Source organism: Orcinus orca, chromosome 2 (assembly GCF_937001465.1).
Source record: "Orcinus orca chromosome 2, mOrcOrc1.1, whole genome shotgun sequence".
NCBI lineage: Eukaryota > Metazoa > Chordata > Mammalia > Artiodactyla > Delphinidae > Orcinus > Orcinus orca.
In genome coordinates this window covers 16323361-16338027 of record NC_064560.1, presented here as the reverse complement: position 1 = coordinate 16338027, position 14667 = coordinate 16323361, and the positions used below count along the sequence as shown (strand labels likewise).

Genomic DNA, 14667 nt, shown 5'->3' with positions numbered 1-14667 from the left:
TAATGTTGGAAGGGCCCCAGGGATCAGTCCCTGGTCCTCTCTTCTCAATTTACACTCACTCCCTTCACTATATATCTACCCTTAAGTTCCATCCATATGTAAACGGCATCCCAATTCCTATTTTCAACTCACACCTCTCTCCCGAACACCAAAACATATATGTAATGGCTCCCTCAAATATGCCTAACAACATTTCTGGCAACTCAGAATTTCCAGTATCTTCAAACCAGAACCCCTGATCTGCCTCCTCAAAACTTGCTTCACCTACAGCCTACCCCAGTGAAGGTAGTATCAATTCCATCCTTCTGGCTGCTCAAGTCAAAAGTCTTGAACTCATTCTTGGCTATTTTTCCTCTCACACACAATATCCAATCCATCAGGAGAGTTTACTGACTCCACCTTCAAAGTATGTCCAGAATCTCGGGGCTTCCCTGGTGGCGCAGTGGTTGAGAGTCCGCTTGCCGATGCAGGGGACACGGGTTCGTGCCCCAGTCCGGGAGGATCCCGCATGCTGCGGAGCGGCTGGGCCCATGGGCCATGGCCACTGAGCCTGTGCGTCTGGAGCCTGTGCTCCGCAACGGGAGAGGCCGCAACAGTGAGAGGCCAGCGTACCGCAAAAAAAAAAAAAAAAGTATGTCCAGAATCTCAAAGCTCACCAACTCCACCACAACCACTACCCTGATCTGAACCACCATCATCTCTTCCATGGATTACTGCAAAAGTCTCCCAACTAGACTCCCCATTTCTACTCCTGACCCTGTATAGTCAATTTTCAACACAGCAGTCAGAATGGTCCTTTTGAAACATATGTCAGATCATGTTACGCTCTGCTCAAAACCTTCCCCAATGATAATCAGAATAAAACCCATTTTTTTTTAAGAAGACCTAAAGAGTCTTCCATTTATTTCCTGTCAGGACCTTTTCAAGTTTGGAATAGTTTGAGATCAGGAACAAGACAAGGATGCTTAATCTAGCCTCTTTTATTCAACATAATATTGGACATTCTAGCCACAGGAATCAGACAGCAATCAGAAATAAAAGGAATCCAAACTGCAAAGGAAGACTTAAAACTGTCACTGACTGCAGATGATATGATACTATACATAGAAAACCTAAAGACTCCACCAAGAAACTATTAGGACTAATAATTCAGTAAAGTTGCAAAATACAAAATTAATATACAGATATCTGTTGCATTTCTATGCACTAATAAAGCTCTATCAGAAAGAGAACTTAAGAAAACAATCCCGTTTGCAATTGCATCAAAACTAATGAAATACCTAGGAACAAATTTAACTAAGGAGGTGAAAGACCTGTACTATGAAAACTAAGAAAGTGATGAAAGAAATTTAAGATGACACAAATAAATGGAAAGATATACTATTCTCATAGATTGGAAGAATTAATGTTGCTAATGTGCCCATAATAATCTAAAGCAATCTATGGATTCACTGCAGTTCCTATCAAGGTACCAATGGCATTTTTCACAGAACAAATAATTCTAAAGTTTTTATGGAAACACAAAAAACCCAAAGAACCAAAGCAATCTTGAGAAAGCTAGCAGTATCACGCTCAGTGATTTCAAACTATGCTACAAAGCTATAGTAATCAAAACAGTATGGTACTGGCACAAAAAGAGACACATGGATCAATGGAACAGAATAGAAGGTCCAGAAATGAACCCATGCTTATATGGTCAATTTTCTACAACAAAGGATGCAAGAATATACAATGGGGAAGAGACAGTCTCTTCAATAAATGGTGTTGGAAAAACTGGACAGCTACATGAAAAAGAATGAAACTAGACCTCTTTCTTACACCATATACAAAAATAAACTCAAAATGGATTAAAGACTTAAATATAAACCCTGAAACCATAAACATGCTAGAAGAAACACAGGCAGTAAACTCTTTGACAGTGGTCTTAGTAATATTTTTTTGGATCTCTGTCCCCAGACAAAGGCAACAAAAGCAAAAATAAACGTGTGGAATTATATCAAACTAAAAAAAAAAAAAAAGCTTTGCAAAACAAAACAAAAAGGCAACCTAATGAATGGGATAAGACATTCACAAATGATATATCTAGTAAGAGGCTAAAATTCAAAATATACAAAGAACTCATACAATAGCAAAAAAACAATTCAATTAAAAATGGGCAGAGGACCTGAATAAATACTCTTTCAAAGAAGACATGCAGATGTCCAACAGGCACATGAAAAGAGGCTCAACACTGCTAATCATCAGGGAAATGCAAATCAAAAACCACAGTGAGAAGTCACCTCCCAACTGTCAGAATGGTTATCATCCAAAAGACCAAAAAAATAACTGTGGGCAAGGATGTGCAGAAAAGGGAACCTTCATGCACTGTTGATAGAAATGCAAACTAATGTGGCCACTATGGAAAACAATATGGAGGTTCCTCAAAAAATTAAAAATAGTACTGCCATATGATCTAGTAATTCCACTTCTGGGTATTTTTCCAGAGAAAACAAAAAAACTAATTCAAAAATATATATTCTCCCCAATGTTGATATGTTCATTGCAGCATTATTTACAATAACCAGGATATGAAAGTAACCATCAATAGATGAATGGATAAACAAAATGAGATATATACATATATTCTTAGAACCAGAAAGCAGAAATGGTGGTTGCCAGGGGCTGAGGGGGATTGGGGAAATGCGGTGATGTTGGTCAAAAAGTACAAACTTACAGTTATAAGATGAATAAGTTCTAAAGATCTAATGTTTAGAACATTAGCATGGTGTTTACTGTTCATAATACCATTGTACTGTATACCTGAAATTTGCTGAAAGAGTAGATCTGAAGTGTTCTCACCACAAGAAAAAATAACTATGGAGGTGCAAAATATCACTGAAGATATTCTATGATGATGATTTATTCATCTATTTAATTTCAAGACAGATAAACCTCAAATATCAAACATGAATGTCAACAGATAATGGAAGTATTCTTGTAATCATTCATCTGAATCTTCCTCCCACCTACCAAAAAAAGGATTTTCTCAACTAAAAAGTACAAATTTAATCTTTGGAACATATCCCTGTCCCTGTGCAATTTTTAAAGATGGTGTTCTTGAACAACGAACTATTTCACTACACCTTAAATATATTAAGGAAGCTACCTAATCAAACTGAGAGAAGAGTTTATAAGCCAGATATTTCAAAGCCAGCAGTGTCCAATAGAACTTTCAAACAACAGGCACATGTGGCTACTAGGCACTTGAAATGTGGCTAGTGTGACTAAAGAATTGGTTTTTTAATTAAATTTAACTGAACTTTAATTTTCATAGCCACACGTGCCTAGTCCCATTTCAAACTATTAAAAATTTCAAACAGGAACGAGCTGGCTAGATCTTCTGATTTGATTTAGAAGCTCTATGTATAGTATAAAATCTGAACCATTATCTTCCATTCATTACTAATTATATACCCACTCTTACTGTTTAATTCTTTTAACTCTTACATTTTACTTACTTGGGTTTAGATGACATGTCTTTGAAGGTGAATTTAGACCTTTCTTTAAGGCGATTTTTCAGTTCTTCAAGTTTGTGCATCTGCTTTACTATTTGTGCAATGCTTAAACTGACTGTTTTATCAGGTGCTGGAAACTCTGCTGAAAAAGTTTGACCTCTACTTATCTAAAATAATAAAATTAGCCAGTTACTTAGGAAATACTCATTTTTCTCCCATACCTCAAAGAAATTTCATCATTTCATTTATCATATATAAATATTGTATTATTCTTATCTATAGCTATAATCACATACTAATATTTCACAATATTAGTGAAATTATATGAGCAATTGCCTAGCAACAGAATTATAGCTAAGTGTTGGCTTTTACATGTCAGAGCTCAAATTCAATCTTCTGTTTATTATTTTAATATATAAGAATTTTAAGCAAGTTAAATAACAATTATAACAGGATCAGTTAAAGGCAATTCAAAATATTTAAAAGAGAACTCTAATCCTTATGATGGGAGGAAGAGCTGAAAAAAGAAAAGTAGTCAAACCATAGTCTTAGGACATAGCAAATAGAAATTCTAACATTGGGAATTTAAAACAGAGACTTCACTTTAGTAATGGTTACCTGAATGGGATTAAGATATAACAGCAGGAAGTAAGTACTGGGTAATGTACTGGAAGTCTGAGACTGTGGGATGCAGAACAGGTGGAAGGGAAGCTGAAGTTGTGTGAATACTCTATGGACAAGGGCAAGATCCCTAATAAAAGGACATCAATCATAAACTGAACCTAAAAAGTGACATAGCAATCAGCTACAATTATCAATTTATTGCCTCTCATCTAAAATCCATTCTTCACTGTCCTGTTTATAGTAGTGGAACATTTCTGTCTTGACAGGCAGCATGATGTTAACTTTTGTCAGCAGAGGGCCCTAGACACTAGAGGAGGAAGAAGCTTTTCTTCCAAGTTCTGTCATCTCTCTGCTTAATCCTAGGGCAGTACACAGTGTAACTAGTAGTACTCACCTCCAGCAAATTTCAACAGCACCACCCCTACGGATGGTTTCCTGGCAAGGTCCCTGGCATGGCACATTCCCCACAGGCAGCTTTTCCCAGAACTTTAAGGACTAAACCACAAACATAGCCAAGGTAGAACTAGAATAATTCTCTAATTCCCTAAGGCTATCCTGGAAATCATTCTGCTGTATTAACAGCATACATAAAATCTTTTCCAAAATAAGGATAGAGACCAGTATTTCTCAAACTGGTGGCAAAGCACGTGAAAATAAAAGTATAAAAAACTCATTAAAATAACATTAAATTTAAAGAAAACAAATATATAATTTTATGAATAAGCATATATCATATTATGCATGACTTTTTAAATACAGGAGAAATATTTAAGTTGATAAGTTTTGTCTTGCCACTTATTTACTATTTTGTGTAAATTATGGAAAGAATAATAATTAATTTTCCATTTTTCAATTTTAGGAGAAAGAATGGGTCAAATTCAGAGTAGACCACATACATGCAGGAGTATTGTATATAAATCACTAAGAAACATTTTAGTCTACCCATTTATTCCTTCTTTACCTAAATCAAAAGATTATAACCAATGGTTATTAAAAATTTTTAACTTATACCTCAAACTGGTTTTCAAATGAGACAAAATATTAACTTAATTAACAAGAAATGCTACACTTACCTCTTCCATCTGATTGACCTGTCGCTGAAACCACTTTAAATAAAAGAAGGAACAGAAAGGAAACAATATTGACAAGTCAATTTCTGCAGTGAAATAAATGAGTGTGTGTGTGTGTATGTGTGTGTGTGTGTGTGTGTGTGTATCAAATATTAGTCCTACACCAAACATCATTTTATCTTAGGGTTCAGAATGGGGCTAAGGAAACATGTAACTGAAACGTAAAATTTTTAAATATATATAGCAGCAAGTTTGGGAGTTATTTTTACTTCCTCAAAACTTAGAAAACGCTTTTTCACTTATATGTATTTCTGTATTAAATTTTAGTAGGCAATATATTGAACATACCTTAAAAAGAGATTCCAAAATCTGAAAATAAAGTTTTAATGAAAACATTTAAAAATAAAGTTCCTCACAATGTATGATATAATAAAATATTTAATTCAAGTCTCTTGAAATTTTCAATCACCAAAATACACAAGTTTCTAAAATATAACTATAAATCTATAATCCAATCACAATATTTTTATATTTACAGAGTTTTTAGTACATCTTGCATAGACAACTTAGTTCTAGAAAAGAAAAAGAATCTTCCATTGTTACAGATCTACATTAAAAAAACCCAAACTAATTCACATATATGATTTCATATATTTTCTTAATATAGGTAAGAAATAAAATTTAAGTTCTTCTCAGAAGAGCATTATTTTTTTCATAGAGCTGAGAGTACAATAATGAAAAGCATTATCTTATGAACATTATTTCTTCAATATAACTTTGCTATGCTAAAAGGTCTAAGAATCAAGATATAAAATATTACACTACTACTTGATTTTTTAAATGGAAAATGCAAAGAAATGGTTTGGGAGATTATGAGAGAACATGAATATACAAAACCTATCACACGGTCCGAACTACCAATATTTACCATTTACTAAATGTAATGCTAACCTGATTACATTTGCCACAAAAAACAACCAAACCCACTCTATTACAACCAAATAAAAGTTTTGAATTACATTATTAAAGAAAAATTTTATTACATGCATTCAGGCAGAAGAAAAGTTGCTTAACTGAAAAAAATCAGGCTAGTCTAAATTTCTCTTCTTTGACACTAACTCTAGATCAACAGTTCAAAAACTGTGACACCACAACCAAAAGCATCAGCATCACCTAAACAACCATATTTGTTAGTAATGCAGATTACTAGGCCCCACCCCAGCCTACTGACTCCAAAGCTCTAGTAAGTAGGACCAGTAATTTGTATTTAAACTATCTATCCCTCCAGTTGATTCCTTTGCATGCTAAAGTTTAAGAATCACTGCACTAAGTAATAAGAAAGCATAGGTCTAAGCAAAAAGGGCTGAGACCCTCAAGAAAACATACCACAGCAAATTAATGTCCACATCTGAAGGAAAATATTTTCAGCTGTATAAGGATTTAGAAAGTAATGTCCAATAAGGCATACTACCTTGCAATAAAGTCATTCTTTCCACTATCTGGAGAGATTCCAAGGTTCTCAAAATCTCCTTTACTGTCTGGGAACGTAATGGGAATCCCTTGTATGTATCAATTCATCCACTCATTGCAGTCAGGGTTCTACAATTACTTAAACCACTTAAAGCCTAGAGAACAGTGGCTTTCTTAACTACTGAACCATCAATAACACACCATCAATTATTACTGGTACTGCTGAATGTAGGACATTATTGATAAAAATAAGTGGAATATGAAAATTGCCCAGAAGTGAGGAAAACCAACATTAGACACAACACTAAGCAGAAAAAAAACTTCTATGATACTACGGAGCAACGTCTATAAAGTTCTTGGGGGAAATATTAAACCTCCATTCTAATTTTAAAGATATTATCATTTAAATGTGAAGCCAAAATGAAACTATTTGCAAGAATTCAGAGATTTAGAAACTATTTTACCACACATTCTAACCTAGCAAAACAATAAGTTAATCTCAGAAAATGAACACAAGAAAAAACTATAAGCAAAGTAACAAGGAAATACCCTACTCTACAAAATTGTTGTTAATGGGGCTGGCATTTAATGTAGCTGTTATAAAAAGCTTCCTAAAGAGAAGATAGATAGCATAATGTTTAAAAAAAAAGGAAAGTAATAGTAATATGAAACTGACATACCAGATAGACACAGGGTGTCACAGAAGCCAAGGGAAAGGCACTTCAAGAACAAAATGGTCAACAATGTCAAATCTGCTGAGGTGTCAAGAAAGATGCACACTTGATTTAACACTATGGGAGTCATTACTATCTTCAGATGGCTAGTTCAGTAGACATTGCGGGCAGAAGGCAAACTGAAGTACAGATAAATGGGAGAAATATGAAGTAAGTATAAGAATATTTTTGAAGAGTACTGTGTGGGAAAAGGTAGAACAATGTTGGGCAGTACTGGAAGGAAATATGCACTCAATGGAAGAATTTTATAAAACCTTGTTTAAAAGTCAACATTTTACTTTTTTATGATGGTAACATCCATAATCACATTCCCTGGATACTAAAAATTACTAAAAGGGTAGAATACATCTTGATATTTTTATGGGCTATTTGTATTTCCTCCTTTGCAAACACCTTTTTTATCTCCTTTGAGCATCTTGTATTGATTTACCTTATACTTATTGACAGGTAAATGTTATCTATATACTCTGGATTTCCTCTGTCTGATATATGTGATCTAAGTATTTTCCGCTATTTGAAACTTCTGCACTTCTCTTTATGAATTTTTTACACAATAGAGGTTTTAATATAGTTGAATTTAGCAATCTTTCCCTTTATGACTTATATATTCTTCTGTAATTGTTCCTTGCTCCAGGTCATAATGACAGCCTCCTATATCTGTTTCTAAATATGTTATTGCTTTTGATTTTTTATTAGGTCTTTAGTCCATCAGAAAATGATTTTTGTATATACTATAAAGAATAAACTTTTTTTATCTTATAAATAACCACTGTTCCAGGGCCATTTATTATGCTACTACTTCTCTATCATTAATAAAATTTTCCATATATAAAAGGGTCTATTTCTGAGCCTTTATTCAATTCCATTGGTCTATCTAACCTTGCACCAAAAGCACACAACCATAATTCATATAGCTTTCTAACAAGTCTTGATATCTGCTAGGGCAAGTCCTCTCACCTGTTCTTTGTCTTCAGAACTCACTTGGTTATTCTTGGTCCATTTAACTTCTTTATAAAATTCACAGTCAGTTGCAAATTTCCACCAGAAAGATAAACCTATTTGGGGAATTAGGGAGTGATGACAGCAAAAATGGCTGTAGGGAGTTCCAAGGGCCTATCCTCCACAGAAAACACTGAAGAAAAAGTGAGCAAAAACTGTTACAATCAACTTTGTGAAAACTCTGGGAAACACTGAAGGCTTTACAGGAGCCAAATAGTGATGGATCAAGAAAAATGCAGGTTAAACATGCTAGGAGACCTTTGCGGCATTTAAACTTAGCCTTGCCCCACCCACTTCCCCAGAGCACTGGCAGTCTTAAAGACAGCAGCCTCCATTCCTGGTGTGGGTATATATTACAGTTCTGGAGGAAAAAAGAGGAATTGTGTTTTTCTGTTTTGTCCTGTCTAGAGGTTCCTTGAAGGACTTGTAGCTTTTACCTTTGTTTCATCTCAGAACTCTCTCAGGGCAGAAAACCAGCGAAGTGGACAGTATTCCTCAAAAAAACTGAAAGGTAGTTAAACAAGCCACTGCTCCCTGCAGAAAATGATTATAGCTGAGGCAAACAATATACATGTCAAAGCCTAGAAGTAAAAACGGGAGAGAGTTACTTTGGAAAAATAAGGATTTTGAAATTCCCATATATTAGGGGGAATCTAGTAAGCTACACACTTGCCCAGAGCAGGACTCATGCTCAGAAAATATCGTAGTAGACACTAAACTTTCACCTCTGCCTGGTCTTTAGCTCCACACAAGTAGAAAATTAAGGCTAAGGCAGTTCTGTAAACAGCCTGGCTAAGTTTTAAAGAAGTGCCTCAAAACAGAGCCAGTCTTCAAATGCCAGGAGAATTTTTTTTTCTCCTTTTCTTTATGTTTTTGTGGCTCCAGGCACTTAAGGAAATCTCTGTCAAACCCACTAGCTGACCACATCTATAGGAACAGAAACCTGAGAGATGAAACACAACAAAAACTACAAACTTGAAAAACAGTTTAGATTTCTATTTTCCAATTTGGCACGTAAGAAGCCTAGATCCACCACATTGTCCTAACAACAAGTAAAAAGCTGAACAAATTAAAAATCAACAAATCTTCTTAAATCTATCACAGAACTAAAGTCACAGAGCAAAAACTATGGCCTCCAAAATTGGAGAGACAGGCAATACAGAAGATCACAAATTACTGGAGCAGAAATCTGTGAGCACAAACCTCCACAGTACTGGGGTACAAAAACCTAAAGTGTAAATGGTGAATCGCTGCAGGCTCAGCATGGACAAGCTTGAGAGTTAAAAATTCTGGGGATGGGGCCAAGTTTTGAGGGATTTTTTTTAGTAATTAAACATACACTTACTACTTGGTGTTTACCCAAATGAATTGAAAACTTATACACATAAAAACACCTGCACACAGATGTTTATAGCATCTTTATTTGTAACTGCTGAAACGTGGAAGGAAGCATGCTGCCTTTCAGTAGGTAAATAGATAAACAACCTGTGGCACAAGACAATGGATTATTCTGCACTAAAAACAAACGAGCTATCAATCCATGAAAAGACATATAGGAATCTTAAATCCTTACTACTAAGTGAAATAAGCCAATCCAAAAACACTCCAAACTGTATAATTCCAACTATACAACATGGTAAAAAAGGAAAAATATGGAAACATAAAAATCAGAAGCTTCCAGGATTTTTAGGGGGCAGGGAGGGATGCATAAGTGGAGCAGAGAGGATTTTTAGGGCAGTGAAACTATTCTGTATGATAGCATCATTGTGATGCATGTCATCATACATTAGTTAAAACCCACAGAATGTACACCACCAAGAGGAAACCTTATGTAAACTATGGACTTTGGGTGATAATGCTGTCAATATAGGTTCATAATTCATAAAAAAGATATCACTCTGGTGCACAATGTTGATAGTAGGGGAGGTTGTGCAAGTGGGAAAAAGGGGTATATGGGAATTCTCCGTACTATCTGCACAGCTTTGCTGAGAACATAAAACTACTCTTAAAATAAAATCTATTTTATAAAATAATAGTTTAGGAAAATCACTAAACAATCAATACAGCAAGAAATAAGAATAAAATTTGAGGAGAGGAAAATCTGATGTCCAGAGTTATAAAATTAAAAATGTCTAGTTTTCAACAAAACTTATGAAGCATTCACAAGAACAAGAAAGTACCACTAATTCCTTGGAAAAATAAACAAACATTGTCCCTGAGGAAACTCACATATTGGATTTAGTAGACAAAAACTTTAAATCTACCGTCTTAAACATGCTCAAAAGCTAAAGGAGAGGCTGCGTTCAAGATGGCGGAGTAGAAGGACGGGCTATCACTCCCGCTTGTGAGATCTCTGGGAATCACAACTAACTGCAGAACAATCATCGACAGGAAGACACTGGAACTCACCAAAAAAAATACCCCACATCCAGAGACAAAGGTGAAGCCACAATGAGACGGTAGGAGGGGCGCAATCACAGTAAAATCAAATCCCCTAACTGCTGGGTGGGTGACTCACAGACTGGAGAACACTTATACCACAGAAGTCCACCCACTGGAGTGAAGGTTCCAAGCCCCACATCAAACTTCCCAACCTGGGCGTCTGGCAATGGGAGCAGGTGTTCCTAGAGAATTATACTTTGAAGGCTAGTGGGATTTGATTACAAGACTTCGACAGGACTCGGGGAAACAGAGACTCTACTCTTGGACAGCACACACAAAGTAGTGTGCGCATCGGGACCCAGGGGAAGGAGCAGTGACGCCACAGGAGACTGAACCAGACCTACCTGGCTAGTGTTGGAGGGTCGCCTGCAGAGGCGGAGCGTGGCTGTGTCTCACCGTGAGGACAATGACACTGGCAGCAGAAGTTCTGGGAAGTATTGCTTGGCGTGAGCCCTCCCAGAGTCTACCATTAGCCGCACCAAAGAGCCTGGGTAGGCTCCCCTGTTGGGTCACCTCAGGCCAAACAACCAACAGGGAAGGAACACAGCCCCACCCATCAGCAGACAAGCAGATTAAAGTTTTACTGAGCTCTTCCCACCAGAGCAACAGCCAGCTCTACCCACCACCAGTCCCTCCCATCAGGAAACTTACACAAGCCTCTTAGATAGCCTCATTCACCAGAGGGCAGACATCAGAAGCAAGAACAATAATTCTGCAGCCTGTGGAACAAAAACCACATTCACAGAAAGACAGACAAGATTAAAAGACAGAGGGCTATGTACCAGATGAAGAAACAAGACAAAACCCCAGAAAAGACAACTAAATGAAGTGGAGATAGGCAACTTTCCAGAAAACGAATTCAGAAAAATGATACTGAAGATGACCCAGGAACTCGGAAAAAGAATGGAAGCAAAGATCGAGAAGATGCAAAAAATATTTACCTAGAAGAATTAAAGAACAAACAGAGATGAACAATACAATAACTGAAATAAAAAATACACTAGAAGGAATCAACAGCAGAATAACTGAGGCAGAAGAACGGATAACTGACCTGGTAGATAGAATGGTGGAATTCACTGCTGCGGAACAGAAAAAAGAACGAAAAGAAATGAAGACAGCCTAAGGGACATCTGGGACAACATTAAACACAACAATATTCACATTAAAGGGGTCCCAGAAGGAGAAGAGAGAGAGAAAGGACCCGAGAAAATATCTGAAGAGATTATAGTCAAAACCTTCCCTAACATGGGAAGGGAAACAGCCACCCAAATCCAGAAAAAGCAGAGAGGACCATACAGGATAAACCCAAGGAGAAACACGCCAAGACGTATAGTAATCAAATTGCAAAAAATTAAAGACAAAGAAAAATTATTGAAAGCAGCAAGGGAAAAACAGCAAATAACAAACAAGGGAACTCCCATAGAGTAAGAGCTGATTTCTCAGCAGAAACTCTGCAAGCCAGAAGGGAGTGGCATGACATATTTAAAGTGATGAAAAGGAAGAACCTACAACCAAGATTACTCTACCCATCAAGGATTTCATTCAGATTCGATGGAGAAATCAAAGGCTATACAGACAAGCAAAAGCTAAGAGAATTCAGCACCACCAAACCAGCTCTACAACAAATGCTAAAGGAACTTCTCTAAGTGGGAAACACAAGAGAAGAAAAGGACCTACATAAACAAACCCAAAACAATTAAGAAAATGGTAAGAGGAACATACATATCAATAACTACCTTAAACGTGAATGGATTAAATGCTCCAAGCAAAAGACACAGGCTCGCTGAATGGATACAAAAACAAGACCCATATATATGCTGTCTACAAGAGACCCACTTCAGACCTAGACACATACAGACTGAAAATGAGGGGATGGAAAAAGATATTCCACGCAAAAGGAAATCAAAAGAAAGCTGGAGTAGCAATTCTCATATCAGACAAAATAGACTTTAAAATAAAGACTATTACAAGAGTCAAAGAAGGACACAAAATAATGATCAAGGGATCAATCCAAGAATAACAGTTATAAATATTTATGCACACAGGAGCACCTCAATACATAAGGCAAATACTAACAGCCATAAATGGGGAATTGACACTAACACAATCATAGTAGGGGACTTTAACTCCCCACTTTCACCAATGGACAGATCATCCAAAATGAAAATAAATAAGGAAACACAAGCTTTAAATGATACATTAAACAAGATAGAGTTAATTGATATTTATAGGACATTCCATCCAAAAACAATGGAATACACATTCTTCTCAAGTGCTCATGGAACATTCTCCAGGATAGATCATATGTTGGGTCACAAATCAAGCCTTGGTAAATTTAAGAAAACTGAAATCGTATCAAGTATCTGTTCTGACCACAACGTTATGAGACTAGATATCAATTACAGGAAAAACACTGTAAAAAACACAAACACATGGAGGCTAAACAATACACTACTAAATAACCAAGAGATCACTGAATAAGTTAAAGAGGAAATAAAAAAATACCTACAAATGACAATGAAAACACGATGACCCAAAAACTATGGTATATAGCAAAAGCAGTTCTAAGAGGAAAGTTTATAGCAATACAATCCTACCTCAAGAAACAAGAAAAAATCTCAAATAAACCACCTAAAGCAATTAGAGAAAGAAGACCAAAAAAACTCCAACGTTAGCAGAATGAAAGAAATCATAAAGATCAGATCAGAAGTAAATGAAAAAGAAATAAAGGAAAGAACAGCAAAGATCAATAAAACTAAAAGCTGGTTCTTTGAGAAGATAAACAAAATTGATAAACCACTAGCCAGACTCATCAAGAAAAAAAGGGAAAAGTCTCAAATCAACACAATTAGAAATGAAAAAGGAGAAATAATGACTGACACTGCAGAAATACAAAGGACCATGAGAGATTACTGCAAGCAACTCAATGCCAATAAAATGGACAACCTGGAAGAAATGGACAAATTCTTAGAAAAGTACAACCTTCTGAGACTGAACCAGGAAGAAATAGAAAATATAAACAGACCAATCACAAGCACTGAAATTGAAAACTGTGATTTAACATCTTCCAACAAGCAAAAGCCAAGGACCGATGGATTCACAGGCAAATACTATCAAACATTTAGAGAAGAGGTAACACCTATCCTTCTTAAACGCTTCCAAAATATAGCCGAGGGAGTAACACTCCCAAACTCATTCTATGAGGCCACCATCACCCTGATACCAAAACCAGAAAAAGATGTTACAAAAAAAGAAAACTACAGGCCAATATCACTGATGAACATGGATGCAGAAATCCTCAACAAAATATTAGCAAACAGAATCCAACAGCACATTAAAAGGATCATACACCATGATCAAATGGGGTTTATCCACTTGATAAAGAAATGCAAGGATTCTTCAATATATGCAAATCAATCAATGTGATACACCATATTAACAAATTGAAGGATAAAAACCATATGATAATCTCAGTAGATGCAGAAAAAGCTTTTGACAAAATTCAACATCTATTTATAAAAACTCTCCAGAAACTAGGCATAGAGGGAACTTAACTCAACATAATAAAGGCCATATATGACAAACCCACAGCCAACGTCATTCTCAATGGTGAAAATCTGAAACCATTTCCTCTAAAATCAGGAACAAGACAAGGTTGCCCACTCTCACCACTCTTATTCAATACAGTTTTGGAAGTTTTAGCCACAGCAATCAGAGAAGAAAAAGAAATAAAAGGAATCCAAACTGGAAAAGAAGAAGTAAAGCTTTCACTGTTTGTGGATGACATACTATACATAGAATCCTAAAGATGCTACCAGAAAACTACTAAAGCTA

At 36.0% G+C, this 14667-nt stretch overlaps 1 protein-coding gene across 36 annotated transcripts in view; it reads right to left on the bottom strand.

The window, feature by feature from the left end:
• Positions 1 to 14667, bottom strand: part of CCDC7 (coiled-coil domain containing 7) — a 293096-nt gene that overhangs the window by 255253 nt on the left and 23176 nt on the right. For all 36 annotated transcript variants that reach the window (XR_007475369.1, XR_007475372.1, XR_007475373.1 and 33 more), the window contains 3 exons: positions 5537 to 5557; positions 5192 to 5224; positions 3498 to 3661 (listed from right to left, as the gene is read on the bottom strand). Coding sequence is in view for 27 of the 36 variants with exons in the window: in XM_049705547.1 (XP_049561504.1) it covers positions 3498 to 3661; positions 5192 to 5224; positions 5537 to 5557 (218 nt within the window). In the remaining 9 variants the exon portion in view is untranslated. The remainder of the gene's footprint in view (positions 1 to 3497; positions 3662 to 5191; positions 5225 to 5536; positions 5558 to 14667) is intronic.